At 37.7% G+C, this 17,874-nt stretch overlaps 1 protein-coding gene and 1 long non-coding RNA gene across 2 annotated transcripts; both read right to left on the bottom strand.

Moving 5' to 3' along the window:
• Positions 1-574: 574 nt before the first annotated feature.
• LOC107823903 (uncharacterized) lies at positions 575-2,325 on the bottom strand. The gene is made up of 2 exons (XR_001656734.2): positions 1,783-2,325; positions 575-1,103 (listed from the first exon to the last, which is right to left on the bottom strand). It is a non-coding gene; the product is annotated as an uncharacterized LOC107823903 (long non-coding RNA).
• Positions 2,326-3,217: 892 nt separating this feature from the next.
• LOC107823904 (CASP-like protein 1F1) lies at positions 3,218-5,307 on the bottom strand. The gene is made up of 3 exons (XM_016650617.2): positions 4,997-5,307; positions 4,766-4,889; positions 3,218-3,712 (listed from the first exon to the last, which is right to left on the bottom strand). The coding sequence occupies exons 1-3, from the start codon at positions 5,194-5,196 to the stop codon at positions 3,491-3,493; spliced, it is 546 nt and encodes a 181-aa protein (XP_016506103.1). The 5' UTR covers positions 5,197-5,307; the 3' UTR covers positions 3,218-3,490.
• Positions 5,308-17,874: the final 12,567 nt, after the last annotated feature.

Here is a 17,874-nt window from a genome sequence, read left to right as displayed (position 1 = left end):
TTAACAAAGGATTAATTAAATAAAAAATTAACTAAAACTAATGGGCATGGTATGAGATTATTAAATTAATTTATTAAATGTTAAACATCACGCTACGCAAGCGATTCCGTGAAGTTAAAGTGTGCCTACACCTAGCGATTAAAACGGATCATTTCCTGGGAGCAAAGCAAGTCTTTGGTAGTTGAGAAAACTTATTTCCTAAGTACTGAATTTTTGAGAAATTTCTTTAAGTTTCCGAGCTAAGTAGATATTACTTTTAAAAGTTTTAATTAATGACTTGCGCCAAAGAAACATTCGCTACAAAATGCTCCTAAAATTTAGAACTTTAGCTAGCAAAAGGACGTTGAAATAGAGACTCAAACACGAAATTCACTTTTTTGTATCTTTATGAAACAATATTTCGATTAATTTAAAACATCAACCCAAAAAAAAGAAAACACTTTTATTTTGCTAGATGTATGACCGTGGATTCCTAATTCTTGAAATTCGTAACATTAATCTACATACCATCTCATTAAAGCTACTTTTACATGGAAAAAAAACCTTTTCAATATGAATAAAGTTGGGGAACTAATTTAGCTCAACAACATGTTGAGATTAAAATAAATACATTCTAACAACTACACCATAGATGTCATTTGTCATGTAACCACAAAGAAAAACTAATCGGCACCTAAAATACTTAGTCCTTGCTTAATACCAAAGGAAGAAAAGTAAGTCAACATGTTGTTTTATCATGAAAATACCTTAACATTCAACAGTAGAATTTATAACAATAAAACAGAAAACATAGAAACTTAATGCATCTACTAAGACAAGTTCTTTCATAAAACGTTAATTTTTAATAAGAATATAGAGAGTTAGAGAATGAGAATACAAACTAACCTTTAGAGCATAAACTCCCTTTTTTTTTTCACTAATGCAATGAAACAAACAACAAACTAAAAGCTTCAGATAGCTCCAAACCAGCAGTCACAACAGTAAATCAGTAGCCCCGGTAACTCGAAACCAAGGAATCCCAGTAGAAAACAGCAAAACAAAATCCCAGAAACTAATGCTTCAAACTAAAAGAAGTGACTTCTTCCTCTTTTTATTGCTCTTTCCTGAAGAAAAAAAAGCTGCTGAAATTTTTATCTTTTTCCCTCTTTTTTCTGATGTCTCCCCTTCTTAAAGTGAAAGAAAGACCCTCCCTTTATAGAAGAGGGCAGCCTTGAAAGTGATTCAAAGTTGCACCAAAAATCGATCCAAAATCATGATAAAGGACTATCCTTTTCACTAAAATTAGACACAAGGGTACTTGTACCTCAAACCTACTCCAAATAGTAAAAGGCAACAAACATGTACCTTACACTCAAGTATTTAGCTTTTATCAACACATGACTGAAATTCAAGCAAAAACACTCATACTCAAACCAACTATGAAAATGCAAAGCTAGGACATGAATTCAATTGTAATTGAACTAAGTACCCGAACGAACTAAACTAAAACTAATCGATTAATGAGAACTAACATTGGGCGATTGAAATAAGGAAACGCTGCCCAAAAATACAACTTAAACGAACATTGATAAGCTATCGAACAACGATTAATAGCAATCCTAAACAAACGACTAAGTACCTGATTCGAAAATATTAAGCAACGACCAACATTAAAGAATATTAATGAAAGTAAACACGAACTAATGATCACGGATTAACAATCAATTGAAAACAGAAAATTAAACTAAAACCTAAACTGAAATTACGAAAAAAAGGGTAAAAGATTAGGGTGCGAGCTTATACCAAACTCCGGGACATTCGACGAATCGAGCAATGAGACGATGCCCTGGATGCCAAGTGGTGGCTGTCCGACCCCGAGGCGCATGTTTCTTTTTGGCAGACGATAAACTAATAGATTCCGGCATCTTGCCAAAAGGAAACAAGTGCCTTTGGTCGAAAAAGAAATAAGAAAGATGGAGAAGCAGCAGCGGCGGGCAGTGGGGGTTACCGGAGTTTCGGGTTAAGACCAATGCCAAATGATAGCCCTTGTCTAGCTCTTTACGTCTATGTATGTGTTGGGCGAAGGGGATGACTCAATCCTCACGAACTTGAGGAAAGATGGAAGGCTAGGGTTTCGGTTTTTGTGAGATTTATGGATTTTGATAGGGAGTTTGAGTATTTGGGGTCTGCATATGAAAAGGGGGAAGTGAGGGGAAGAAGATATGTAATTTTGAGGTGATTTGGAGCCACCACTGCGGCGGCGGGCGGCAGCAGTGACGGTGGAGATGGGTGGTGCGGCGGCCAAAGGGGAAAGGAAAGGGGCTCTAGGGCTTGGTTGAAGTAAAAATGAAGGTCAAAATATGATTTTAGGGGCCTTATATACCTTTGAGATATTAAATAAGGGCCATTGGATCAGAGTATGATGAAGGGCTGAGATTCGGTCTTAGTTTCATTAAACAAGGTGACGTAGTTTCACCTTGAAACTACGTCGTTTTGAATCTTTTCCTGGCAGCCACTCAATTAAACATGATATTACACTCTTAGCCACCTGATCATTTTAATTTTAGCCCATTTTTCCTTAATCCTACTTATTAAACTAATTTTACACAAATAAATTAATTAAACAACTTATTTAAATAACAATTAACTAGATTAATTCACCAATTGAGTAGTTAGTTAATTCCTAAAATATATAAATGAAGAATAACTAATTTTTTTTGTTGGTATTTTTATGATAGGAAATATACAATTAAAGACACAAAAATTAAGAAAAAACAATAAATTCACAAAATACTAATGTTAAAATAGTGCAAAAATTAGGTGTTCACAAGCAAGACTATGTAGTTTTATGTGTAAATAAACTTCTACGTTAAGAGAAAGTGTTCAATATTTATGAAATAAAAAATAAAAATAAATAAATAAGCCATAGACGGAACCAGTCAACAGGGCACTTCACCAATATCGTTTTTTTTTTTTTTTGTCATTTCTTCATGGATATTCATTTTTCCTAGTTACGCCTTATGTAACATGGTTATACATTTAACTAGCAGACTGTCATTATGAGTATATGTATGATACTGACTTGCTTTTTAATCTTCATGATTTCTCTTTTTTCTTTAATTAAAATTTTAAAAAAATAGAGTTGAGATCTCATAGAGTGAACAACGATGGAAAAAATCCAAGAAATTAGCAGACACCTATGCCTCTCAAATGTACAAAAGTAGGGAGTAGCTGCAAATATTCAATTACTTCTCTGAGTATATCAGTTTTGACAATACAATAGAAGTAAATACAAGTCATTAATGATTCCACCGAAAATCGTACAATCTTCAACCATAAAACTTTATTACTGCATTAAACAAATATCACCTAAGATTTTTTTGAAATTGGTTTCCTGCGCCAGATATATATATCGATGCTAAATAGAACTATTTCCTTAAATACACCACTACTGCTGTTATAAACTTTGCTACTTTTTTTTTCTTTTTCTTGGGACTGGTACATGGACATTTCAAAGTTGGATTTTTCTAGATTGATTTGCCGAGATGATAGTGAGGCACAGGTAGAAAATAACCCCAAAATAACCGAATATAATACTCTTTATAACTTTTTGACAAAATTTGGGAACAGAATCACAAATTGGCATCCACCCTGACTGATTTTCTCCATATTTTCCCACAAATCCAATTGTAGTTGCTGCTGCAGTTCCAGCCAGCAATAATGCCGTCAAAATCTGTCATCACCAAACACACTTCAAATTTTATATGAATATTATGTTTCATATTTTATGAATCGGGCATGGACAATAAAAATTCATATAGCTAATCTCAACTTACTTGAGCGCAAAATTTGGTATACTAATACTATGTTTGGATGTGGATGGCGTGAATAAGATAGGTAAAGTCCAATGCTTATGGTCCCAAAATAATAAAGTGATAACAGTGGGGGAAAATTAATATTGCCCCTTTTATGTCAACATTCTTCAAGTATGCATTTCTCCCGTATCTTGTTATTATTAGGAGATTTTTCTAAAAAACGAAAGTTGACCATAACATCTAGAAAAATGTATAATAATGATGTGTTAGATGTAAGTCACATAAGGAATAAAGTGTGAACTTAGAGACTAATAACGTGTTATATCTATTACGTAAAGCTACAACTTGTTAATATATGGAAATGTTAGATCCTAAGGATAGGGAAGAAAGGTACGTTCTCCCGACTTCCGCAACTCTATACTAAATTAAGAGAAAAAATCATTTTTCTCCTGATTTATCATTATCATTAACTACTTATTCCCCAAATAAGTTTTCAAGGCGTTGGAATACTATCACTATTATGGATGAAATTGTAAAATATACACTTCATTTATTTTTTCTTAAAGAGAATGCAAAATTAAAAGTGGACAAATAAAAATGAACGGAATGATTATATCTTTCCATCTCAATAAATTCCAATCCAAAAAAAAAAATTACTGAAATTTTGTAAATGAACAAACACCTTGAATAGTACACGCAAGAAGATGCGGTTATAGGAGTTAAACTTGATGAATTCGATTTTTAAGGTGCTTAGATTACTTATTGCATGTTCAAAATTATAGCTCCAAAATTTGATATTTTAGTGATTTCTTTTTTCAAATGTATACCTATATTTCGTATTTTGAAAATATTTCGTTAGGGATAAAAGGAAATTCAAGATTCCAAAATTGCCTCATAAAAATAAGTGACTTATCAATATTCAATATTGAAATGATTACTGATAAGGACTAAAAAAAAAAAAGAGTACGTACCATATCATGGAGGAACACGTAAAAATAGTTCTTTGGGTGAAGACCCTTACGACAAAAGATGGAAACAAGAAACAGTAACAAAATAGAGAAGGCACATCCAATAACATTTGCATAGGCAAAGAACCTGCAGATATATTAGATACATAAACAAGAGCCTCACTACCATTAAAATATTAGGACTAATTAAAATAAAGCAAAAGATTTAAGTAATTAAAGATTTGTTTCATTTACTTAAGAGCTGAAGAATAGCTATAGCGAGCATCCATCTCAGTATTAAAAACATGGACAGTCTCCTTGCTGGTAAACATTGAGCAAGCAGCAGCCAATGTAAATGCAGCAGCCAAAATCCTCAACAAAATCTGGGTTCTAATGAAGCATTTGTCAGATATCAGAGGTGGGTTTTCTATAGTTTTGGTTCCAAAGCTATTCATCTTTGAGATCTCCTTTTGAGTCTGCTCCTACTGAAAATGCAAAAGAAGAAGAAGAAGAAAATGAGCAAATATGGGGAATTGTAGTGGAATAGTAGATGTTGGTTGTGGTATTTATTTATAGAGGGAGAAGAGCGGGGAGGGTCGTTTTAAGTAAATGGATCGTTACAAGACCGAGAAAAGCAGCTACTCAAATTTGTCATTATATTTTATTCAAACATTCACTTAGGCTAGTTTTGGCACTGGGGATAAGGATTAACTAATCCCGGCACTAGATTTAAAAATCATGTTTGGTTGGTAGAAAAATACGGTATAATTAATTTCGGGATTGTTATTCCGAAATTGTAGTATTTTGTATCCCTGTGTGAGAGTAAGGTAACTAATCTCGGGATAACTTATTTCCAATCAAACAACCCCAAGGTATATTCAATTGAAAATTTGAACATATGATAAAATGTTCCTATTAGACAATTTCAAACACAAATTTTGAAAAAGCTTCTGCACGCGCTCAGTACATGGATAATCCTTACCAATAGGTCCTCAACCTCTTTATATATATATATATATATATATATATATATATATATATATATATATATATATATATATATATATATATATATATATATATATACACACTAGAATATTTTACTTGTGGAAGTGCAGAACACTTAGCAAATACGTGTCCAAAAAGAATTAATAATAAAACAAGAAATTTACAGTTAATAGAGGATTTTCAAGAAACTTTAATAAACGTAGACGAATATATGTCAGATAATGAAAGCATATACTCTATAGTAAGTGTAGATATAGAAGAAAAAACTCAAATAGATACCTCAGAATCAGAAGAAGAAGAAGAATTAATAAATGAGATAGGATTAGAAAAATTAGATTTAGAAGAAATACAAGCAAATACTTTTGTAAACATATCGGAAGAATGTACCCATAATTTTGAAAGGAATAAAGGATTAAATAGTAATCAGTATTTTATATGCAAATGGTACCCTAGTAAAGATAAAAGGACTAAATATAAATTATGCTATGTAAAAGGATGTATTTCATGTATAGAAAAGGAATTTGAAACAAAATAAATAAAGAAGAAAAATACCAAGAGATAAATAATTTTACTATGAATTTGAGAATAATAACATTGGAAATCAGAATAAATTAATTAGAAAAAAGAATACAAAAAATGAAAAAGGGAAAACAGAAATAGAAGAGAGCAGAGAAAATATAACAGGAGAAGATGAAGAACTAATAAGTATAGAAAACTATGACACGCTGATATGTAATGAAGATAAAAGATTAAGTACAATAAAAAATTTAGCAAGAATCAAAATAAAAGATTACGAAATAGAAACGTTAGCTTTAGTAGATTCCGAATGTACAAGATGTATAATAAATAAAAAGATAGTCCCACCAAATTTAAGCAAAACTTTAGATATGCCAGTTGCGGCTTGGGGGCATTCCGAGAATGTTGAAGATGGGGTTGGATATAAAATATATCCAAAAATAATATAAAATCCTATATATATATACACATATATATATTAGCCTTTGTTACGATAAACAAAAATAAAAAAGAACCCAATCAATTGAAAATAAACTTCCTCCTAGTTAAACAAAAGACCGCTCCGTTAAAAGAAGAAAACCAATATCCATTTTCTCAAAATCTCCCCAACAGGTATCTAATAGGAATACTTTATTATAAGTCTTGGTGATCAATTGAAACAGTCCTTGGTTTGAGTGTCTAGGTAGAATATATTGACAAATTTAAAGGGATGTCGATATATTTTGCCTTAAATTATTTACACCATCGAATTACATTTATCCTTTGTAACGGGTTACCTTTTAGTGTAAAAAGTTACTAATACTGATGGTTTATATTACTTAAACATTTTGAAAATTACCTTAGATTCTTTTTTTCTTTTTTTGGAAGGTTCAAGAACAAATAAGAGACCCTTTGGCGCAACTGGTTGAAAATGGATGGTAAACATGTCGTATTGGAAAGTATTTTAAGTGTTGAAATTAATTTATAAATAAGTAATTATGTATTTTGATAAAACATATTCAAACTAATAAGAAATAGTAAATATATTCCGATCTGAAAAAGAAGGTATTGATAAGCACTTTTACATTAAAATAACAAAAATACCCTTATATTATAAATATATTATATTATGGATGTTCATTTAGTACTCCGTTGTAAATAAGCTTCCTGAAGAAGCTTATTCATATGGGACTCCGCCGTAAATATGTTTATCTATTTAGTACTCTATTGGAAATAAGCCTCCTGAAGAAGCTTATCACTTCGGTACCCGGTTATGGATATATATAACCTCCGGTAGAAGATTATCCATACCGGGTACAATGAGCTTATCCTTTCAGTACTCCGTTATGGATAAACATTAACCTCAGTAGAAGATTATCTATACCTAGTACAATGAGCTTATCCTTTCAGTACCCCGTTATGGATAAACATTACTCTCAGTAGAAGATTATCCATATCTGGTATAGTAGCAGCTTCTTTTCATCTATAAATAGAAGAGATTTCAGTTCATTATGTACATTAGTTTGAATTCGAATAATATATCAGTTTCTCTCTATACTTGTCTTTACTTTACAGTCTTTATTTTGTAATACGTTATCAGCACGAGAATCTGCCATCTCGAGCAAATACTTTAAAATTATCTGAGGTACGAACTTTCTTTTTCTATATAATGTCAAATCTTTCTAAACTTGAATTTGTAGCCCTGGATATATCGGGCAAAAGTTACATGTCTTGGGTGCTTGATGCTGAAATTCATCTTGATGCGATGGATCTGACAAACACCATCAAGGATAAAAATCAGGCATCAAACCAAGACCGTACCAAAGCAATGATATTCCTACGTCATCACCTTGATGAGGGCCTGAAAATGAAATATATTACTATTAAAGATCCAGTCATACTGTGGAATAATTTGAAAGCTAGATATGGCCACCAGAAAATGGTCGTTCTTCCACAGGCACGTTATGATTGGAATCATCTAAGGCTACAAGATTTTAAATCTATAAGTGAGTATAATTCTACTATGTTTGGAATTATTTCCCAATTGAAATTGTGTGGTAATAATATTACTGATCATGATATGTTGGAGAAAACTTTATCCACTTTTCACGCCTCGAATATATTCCTGCAGCAGCAATATCGAGAGATGGCATTTAAAAAGTATTCTGAACTGATCTCACATCTTCTAATAGCCGAGCAACATAATGGGCTATTAATGAAAATCATGAAAGCCGACCTACTAGTTCTTGTCCATTCGCTGAAGTGAATGAGACGAACTTCCACCAAGCAAGACGTGGAAGAGGTCGTGGCCCCAGTTATGGTCATGGCCGTGGTCGGGGAAAAAACTCAAATCATGGTAATAATAATGCACCAAAGAAACCTCCTCGCCACCAGCAGTGGAAAAGGAAGGAACAAAAGCATGAAGCGGTACAAGCACCAAATGCAGAAAATGCATGCTATATATGTGGAGGAAAAGGGCACTGGTGACGTACCTGACGTACGTCAAAGCACTTGGTTGAGCTTTATCAAGCCTCCCTGAAGAAGACAAAGAAAATTGAAACAAATTTTATTTCTGAAGATAATTTAGACTTCATGCATTTGGATGTAGCTGATTACTTTATACTGCCAGAAGGAGAAACAAGTCATGTAATCGGTGATGAATCTGTAGAAATGTAAATATTTTATTTTTTGTTGTTTGAAATAGATAGTATGGTTATGTAATTGTTGTACATAAATAAAAGTTATGATTTGACAATGATGTTTACTATTTTATTTATGTCAGTTTGAAGAATATGGATAATTCTCAAATTATGTTTGTATCAAAGACAAATCATGAAGATATTTGTGTTATTGATAGTAGAACAACTCATTCCATATTCAAGGATCAGAAATACTTTTCTTATTTGCATAAGGAAAAAGCAAATGTTCCAACAATTTCTGCTAATATAAGTTTGATTGAAGGCTCCGGAAGAGCCATTATATTTTTGTCTAAAGGAACAAAACTTATCATAAACAATGCATTAGTCTCCTCCAAGTCCCGAAGAAACTTGTTGAGTTTTATAGATATCCACCGAAATGAGTGTCATGTTAAGATAATAGATGAAATGAACGTGGAATATCTTTGTATTACAAAGAATATTTCTGGCCAGAAATGCATTGTAAAAAAGTTACCAACTTTATCTTCTGGCTTATACTATTCAAAAATTAGTACAGTAGAAGCACACTCTATCATAAACCAAAAGTTTACGGATTCAAATACTTTTGTGCTTTGGCATGGCCGTTTGGGCCATCTTGGATCAAAAATAATGAGACAAATTACTGAAAATTCGAGTGGGCATCCATTAAAGAACCTGAAGATTCTTACAAATGACGAATTTTCTTGTGATGCTTGTTATCAAGGAAAAATGATCACTAGACCATTACTAATGAAGGTTGGCATTAAATCCCCTGCCTTTTTAGAGCGTATACACGGGGATATATGTGGATCTATTCACCCACCAAGTAGGTTGTTTAGATATTTTGTGGTCCTAATAGATGCATCTTCAAAATGGTCTCATGTGTGCCTACTATTATCTCGCAACCTGGCGTTTGCAAATCTATTAGCCCAAATAATTCGATTAAGGGCACAATTCCTAGATTATCTTATAAAGGCTATTCGCCTTGATAATGTTGGAGAATTCTCATCTCAAGCTTTTGATGATTATTGTCTATCAGTTGGGATAAAAGTTGAACATCCTGTAGCTTATGTTCATACTCAAAATGGCCTTGCAGAGTCATTTATTAAATGCCTGCAATTGATAGCAAGACCACTACTTATGAAAATAAAATTGCCCACTACTGTTTGGGGCCATGCTACCTTGCATGCAGCATCACTTATCTGTCTCAGACCGACTCATTATAATAAATATTCTCCGTCACAATTGATTTTTGGTCATGAACCAAATATTGCTCATCTACGAATTTTTGGATGTGCTGTATATGTGCCAGTAGCACCACCACAGCGCAGTAAGATGGGCCCCCAAAGAAGGTTAGGAATATATATCGGGTTTGAATCACCCTCTATTATTCGCTATCTTGAACCATTGACAGGAGATTTATTTACTGCTCGATTTGTAGATTGTCGGTTTGATGAAATAATTTTCCCACAATTAGGGTGAGAGAAAAAGGAAATCAAAAGAGAAATTGTGTAGAAAGTTTCATCATTATCTCACTTTGATCCACGTATCCCTATATGTAATTAGGAGGTCCAGAAGATTATCCATTTACAGAATATAGCAAATCAAATACCAGACGCATTTACTAATTTGAAAAGGATAACTAAGTCATATATCCTTGTAGAGAATGCGTTTATACGAATTGATGTGCCATTAGGACCATCTACTAGCATGAAAGCTAGTGAATCTAAAGCACGCCTGAAGCATGGTAAGCCTTTGGGTTCTAAGGATCAAAATCCTTGAAAAATAAAATAGACAAGTGATCAAAAAGATACCATGAAGGGATCTCCTGAAGAGACCCAAGATCTGATAGTTCTGAGATTCTTGAAGAAATCAATTGTAATGGCCCGACCGGTTGTTTCATGAGTTACCACTTCGTTTCCCCCATTTTTACTTCTTATTGCTTTGTTTATCGGTTTTATGTGTGATCGGGTTGGTTGGCTCGGGTTCGGAAAGGTTTTGGTAAGATTTGAGACACATAGTCTCTTTTGAGGAAGCTTAAGTTGGAAAAGTCAACCGGATGTTGACTTATGTGTTAGAGGGCTCGGATATGAGTTCTGATAGTTCGGATAGCTTCGGGAGGTAATTTTAGACTTAGGATCGTGATCGGAATGTGTTTTGGAGGTCCGGAGTAGAATTAGGCTTGAATTAGCGAAATTGGAATTTTGGCATTTTCCGGTTGATGGGTGAGATTTTGATATAGGGATCAGAATGGATTCCGAGAGTTGCAATAGTTTCGTTGTGTCATTTGGGATGTGTGTGCAAAATTTCAGATCATTCGAACGTGGTTTGGTAGACCTTTTGATCAAAAGTGGAATTCGGAAGATTTTGGAATCTTAGGCATGATTTCGATGTATTTTGGTTGATCTAATGTTGTTTGAGGTGTTTTGAAGATTGGTATAAGTTTGGATAGTGGTATATGATGTGTTTGTGCTTTTGGTTGAGGTCCCGGGGGACTCGGGTGATTTCGGAAGGTTGGCGGAAAGTTTGGAAGTTGGTTTTGGCAGCAGAAGATGTGCCATTGCTGTCATAATCGCACTTGCGGCTAGGGGACCGCAGGTGCAGTCTCGCAAAAGTGAAAAGGGAGCCGCAGATGCGGCCAAGTGGAAGGTTAGCTGGAACCGCAGAAGCGATCGAGAAGGCGCACCTGCGGTGGTGCAGGTGCAATATTTTAACTGCAGATGCGGAAAATGGTCAAGTAAGTGGAAACCGCAAGTGCAGTGATCTAGACCGCAGAAGCGGTAAAAGGGCCGCAGGTGCGAAAAGCCTGGGCCAGAAGGTATAAATTATTTTCTTCGCGAATTTTTGGGTTATTCCACCATTTTTAAGTCGGTTTTGGAGTTTTTTGGAAGATTTTGAAGAGGGAATTCAAGGGAGCTTCGTTGAGGTAAGATTGTTGAACCTAAAACTCGTTTCTATTGTATTATTTCACGAATTAGAGCTGTAATTATGGAAATTAAGGGTTAAAAATTGGGAAACTGGGGCTTGGTATTGGAGACCTTGACTTGAAGATTTGAGGGGCCATTTGTGGTCGAATTTTAGGACTTTTGATATTTATGAACTCGTGGGGGGATAAGGAATCTATTGATATAAATTTTATCAAAATCCAAGACGTGGGCCCGGAGTTGGGTTTTGGTCAATTTCGAGATTTGTGTTGTAATTTGATTTCTTTCGAGTGAGCTTTGTTCCCTTAGCATATTTTGATGGTCTTGCACTGATTTTGGTTAGATTTGGAGCATTCAGAGGTCGATTCGAGGGGCAAAGGCATCGCAGGCTAGAGATTTGGACCGGATAGAGGTGAGTAATGATTGTAAATGTTGTCCTGCGGGTATGAAACCCTAGATTTTACATCGTTATGCTATATTGAGGTGACGCACACGCTAGATGACGAGCGTGGGATCGTGCACCGTTGAGGATTGTGACTTAGTCCATCCCGAATGACTGTTTTACCGCGTATTTCATTGAAAACTATTTGCTATCATCATGTTTGGGGCTGAATGCCATATTTGGGCCTCGTGCCAACTATTTGGACCCTTAGGGAATTTTTACTGATATTTTCTCACTGTTTTGACTTTATGCTTGCACTCAGTCATGTTATATTCTACTGTTTTCATAACTCGTCCATGTTTACTCTGTTTTAACACATTAATGATATTTTAAATGATAATTTGAGCTGAACATCATGTTTTACTGTTGCCCTAGTGGCTTATGAGATTCTTACTGAGTAAGGTCGAGGGCCTGTATTGTGAGGATACACTGATTTATGATTATGAGTCCGAGGGCCTGAGATTGTATGCCATGAGGTAGCTTGTTGATATGAGACCGAAAGCCTACTGATTATGCCACAGATGGCTTGATATTGCTCTTGGGCCATAAGGGGGCCCTCCCAGAGTCTGTACACCCCTAGTGAGCGCGGGTACCCATTGTGATATGAGATACATCCCGAGGGGCTGGTGTTATTCCATGTGTTGCCCGAGGGGCTGATTCTGTTGGTATTGTACCCGAGGGGCAGTTCTTTATGTGTTTATCTTTTCTAGCTGCTTGTCATTTACTTGTTTAACTATTAAAAAGATATTTTAAAGAAGCTTAAACTGAACTAAGGTGACCTTATATGTTTTCACTGTTTCATTGTTTTTACTGGTTTTATACTGCTTCTTTATAGCATGTTGATGTGCTTTTACGTGATTTATTATCGCTATTGTTATTACTCACTAAGTTGCAGTACTCACTTTACTCCCTGCACCCCGTGTGCAGATTCAGGCGCTTCAGGTCCTGCTTGCGAGGGTTGAGAGCTTCCAACATATTTTGGAGTTCACTAGGTTGTTGCTCGGCGTTCGCGGCCCAGTGTCTCTCCCTCTTATCATTATTTCTCTCACTTGTCCTAGTTATGTAATAGTTTGTGTAGACTCTTTCAGACATGTAGTTTTATGATAAATGCTCATGACTGGTGACACCCCGATGTCGGGCTATGTCTCTTCCGCAATTGTACTGTTTCACCTTTTTTGAATTATTGTTATGTTAGAGACCTAATTAGTATAATTTTTATTGCTTAAAATGAATTGGGAGTGTGTCGCCTGGCCTTGTCTTCACGAGAGGCGCCATCACGACTGGGTATGGGTTTAGGGTCGTGACAAGTTGGTATCAGAGCCTAGGTTACATAGGCTCACGAGTCATGAGCAGGTTTAGTAGAGTCTCGCGGATCGGTACGAAGGCATCTATATTTATCCTCGAGAGGCTGTAGAACCTTTAGGAAAAACTTCGTATCCTTGAAATTCTTGTCGTGCGAATTTGTTGATCCAAGTACTAAACTTCTGTCATTCTATTCTCTCGCAGATGGTGAGGCCACGTGCTACCGGTCAGGATGAACGACCACCAATACCACCAGTTGTGGCCACTAAAGGCCAAGGATACGGTCGTGGTTTCAGTAGGGGCAGGGGGTGTGGCCCGCACGGCAGCTAGGGCAGCATCTGCAGATCCACCAGCCGCCCAGTTCAGGATCCTAGTTGTAGACACTCCAGCAGCACCATCTCAGGCACCAGCTGTGCCCATTGTGATTCCGAATCTTTAGGAGGCCTTGGCTCAGATTCTATCAGTTTGCACTGGCCTAGCTCAGGCGGTCTCAGTTACTACAGTCGCAGCTACTTCTCAGGCCGAGGGAGGAAATCAGACTCTCACCGCTCGCACACCTGAGCAGGTCGTGCAAGGACTTCAGACGCCGGGGGCACATCCAGCCCAGCCAGTTGTAACTGCTCAGGACTATGTAGCTCCTGCCATACCAGAGGACGAGCAGCATAGGTTGGAGAGGTTTGGTAGACTTCAGTCTCCGACTTTCAGTGGTGCAGAGGGCGAGGATGCCCAGAGTTTCTTAGACAAGTGTTAGTGGATTCTTCGCACAACGGGTATTCTAGAGACCAGTGGGGTCGCTTTCACTACTTTTCAGTTTTCTAGAGCCGCCTTCACTTGGTGGGAGGCGTAGGCATGTTGGTGCAGCACCCCTTACCTGGTAGCAGTTCTCCGTTCTCTTTCTGGAGAAGTATGTGTCGCAGTCTCGCAGAGAGGAACTGTGCAGGCAGTTTGAGTGGTTGCGTTAGGGAGAGATAATTGTGACGCAGTATGAGATGAGGTTCTCTAAGTTAGCTCGTCATGCTATTTGGTTGGTTCCGACAGATAGAGAGAGGATTAGGAAGTTTGTAGATGGCCTCACTTATCAGCTTTGTATTCTCATGATAGGGAGAGGGTATCTGGTGCTACTTTTGAAGAGGTTGTAGACATTGCTCGTGAGATTGAGTCAGCTCGTCGCTAGGAGCAAGATGAGAGAGAGGCCAAGAGGCCTCGAGGATCTGGTAGTTATGGTGGTGCTCCTTTGAGAGGTCAGTTTCAGCATGACAGAGGTCGTCCATTCAGGCATGCTCAGCTAGCTCACCCAGGTTATTGTGGGGTGTCATCGGGTCATGGTCCTTATAGTTCTCATCAGGGCCAGTCATCACTTAGTGCCCTTCCATCTCAGAGTTCATCCCGTGCTCCATCAATTTAGGGCTCTTCTATGCCAGGTGCATCTGCTAGTGATTATGGTTCTAGGGGTTCCCTTCAATCCCTCTCTCCAGCACCCTGGAGTTGCTATGAGTGTGGAGAGATGGGTCATATGTGGAGGCAGTGTCCTCGTTGTCTTACGGGTTCATCTCAGTAGAGGAGTCAGCCATCGGCTTCAGCACCAGTTACTTCAACACCACCCACCCACCCAGCTAAGGGTGTAGGTCAGTCAACTAGGGGTCGCTCTAAAGGGGAAGGTCGATCAGGAGGCGGTCAGGCCCGTTTCGATGCACTTCCAGCTAGACCCGATACTATTGCTTCCGATGTTATTATTACAAGTATTGTCTCAGTCTGCCATAGAGATGTTTCTGTATTATTTGATCCCGGTTCCACCTTTTCTTATGTGTCATCATACTTTTCTCGTTACTTGGATACGCCCGGTAAGTCTCTTATTTCGCCTATTCATGTATCTACTCCGATAGGCGATACTGTTGTTGTAGACCATGTGTATCGGTGGTGTGTGGTGACTATTGGGGGTATGGATACCCGAGTGGATATGTTGTTATTATATATGGTAGATTTCAATGTTATTTTGGGCATGGATTGGCTATCTCTGTGTCGTGCTATTTTGGACTGTCATACTAAGACAGTGACATTGGCTATGCCGGGTGTTCCACGGATTGAGTGGCGAGGTTTGACTGATTATGTTCCTAGTAGGGTAATCTCATTCTTTAAGGCCTAGCATATGGTTAGGAAGGGTTGTCTTTCGTATCTAGCCTTTGTGAGAGATGTCGGTGCAGAGACTCCCAGTATTGATTTTGTTCCAGTTGTGAGGGATTTTCCCGATGTGTTTCCTGCAGACCTGTCGGGCATGCCACCGGACAAGGATATTGACTTTGGTATTGACATGGTGCCGAGCACTCAGCCCATTTCTATTATGCCGTATCATATGGCACCAGCGAAGATGAAGGATTTAAAGGAGCAGCTTCAAGAACTCCTTGATAAGGGGTTCATTCGGCCTAGTGTGTCTCATTGGGGTGCGCCGGTTCTATTTGTGAAGAAGAAGGATGGCACGATGAGGATGTGCATTGATTATAGGTAGTTGAACAAGGTAACAGTTAAGAACAAGTATCTTTTGCTTTGCATTGATGATTTATTCGACCAGCTTTAGAGAGCGAGAGTATTCTCCAAGGTTGATCTCCATTCAGGTCATCACCAGTTGAAGATCAGGGACTCGGTTATTCTTAAGACAGCTTTCATGACTCGATATGGTCATTCCAATGCCCTAGCAGCGTTCATGCATTTGATGAACAGCGTGTTTTGGCCTTATCTCGACTCGTTTGTCATAGTTTTCATTGATAATATTCTGGTGTATTCACGTAGTCAGAAGGAGCTCGCGGAGAATTGAGAGTTGTGTTGCAGAGATTGAGAGAGGAGAAGCTTTATGCAAAGTTCTCCAAGTGTGAGTTTTGGCTCAGTTCAGTAGCTTTCTTGGGGCATGTGGTGTCCAGCGAGGTTATTCAGGTTGATCCGAAGGAGATAAAGACGGTTCAGAGTTGGCCCAAACCGTCCTCAGCCAAAGAGATTCGTAGCTTTCTTGGTTTGGCAGGTTATTACTGCCGGTTTTTCAGGAATTCTCATCTATCGCATCACCCTTGACCAAGTTGACTCAGAAGGGTGCTTCATTTGTATGGTCGGATGAGTGTGAGGAGAGCTTTCAGAAGCTCAAGACAACTTTGACCACAGCTCCAGTGTTATTTTTGCCAACCGATTCAAGTTCATATACCGTGTATTGTGATGTTTTAAGAGTTGGTATTGGGTGTGTATTAATGCAGGAGGGTAGAGTTGTTGCTTATGCTTCTCGTCAGTTGAAGCCCCATGAGAAGAACTACCTTGTTCATGATTTGGAGTAGGTTGTCATGGTTCACGTGTTGAAGATTTTGAGGCATTATCTATATGGTGTGTCTTGTGAGGTGTTTACTGATCATCGTAGCCTCCAGCACTTGTTCAAGCAGAAAGATCTCAATTTGAGGCAGTGGAGATGGTTGGATTTGCTAAAGGATTATGATATCACTATATTGTACCATCCAGGGAAGGCCAATGTGGTGGCCGATGCTTTGAGCCGAAAGGCAGTGAGTATGGGGAGTTTGGCATAAATTTCAGTTGGGGAGAGACCTCTTGCAGTTGATGTTCAGGCCTAGGCCAATCGGTTCGTGAGGTTGGATATTTCGTAACCCAATCGGGTTTTGGCTTGTGTGATTTCTTGGTCTTCCTTATATGATCGCATCAGGGAGCGCCAGTATGATGATCCTCATTTTCTTGTCCTTAAGGACAGAGTTAAGCACGATGATGCTAGAGATGTGACTATTAGTGATGGTGGGGTGTTGAGGATGTAGGGCCGGATATGTGTTCCTAATATAGATGGGCTTTGGGAGTTGATTCTGGAGGAGGTCCATAGCTCGTGGTATTCCATTCATCTGGGTGCCGCAAATATGTATCAGGATCTAAGACAGCATTATTGGTATAGGAGAATGAAGAAAGACATTGTGGGATTTGTAGCTCGGTGTCTCAACTGTCAGCAGGTGAAATACGAGCATCAGAGACCGGGTAGCTTGCTCCAGCAGATGGATATTCCAAAGTGGAAGTGGGAGCGGATCACTATGGACTTTGTAGTTGGACTTCCATGGACTTTGAAGATGTTCGATGCTATTTGGGTAATTGTGGATCGGCTGACCAAGTCCGCGCACTTCATTCCTGTGTGTACTACCTATTCTTCAGAGCGATTGGCAGAGATCTATATCCGGGAGATTGTTCGTTTGCATGGTGTCCCAGTTTCCATCATTTCAGATAGGGGCACTCAGTTTACTTCGCAGTTTTGGAGGTCTG

This window comes from Nicotiana tabacum, chromosome 6 (genome assembly GCF_000715075.1).
Source record: "Nicotiana tabacum cultivar K326 chromosome 6, ASM71507v2, whole genome shotgun sequence".
NCBI classification, from domain to species: domain Eukaryota; kingdom Viridiplantae; phylum Streptophyta; class Magnoliopsida; order Solanales; family Solanaceae; genus Nicotiana; species Nicotiana tabacum.
Note: the sequence above shows the minus strand (reverse complement) of the source record. Positions and strands in the feature narration are given on the sequence as shown.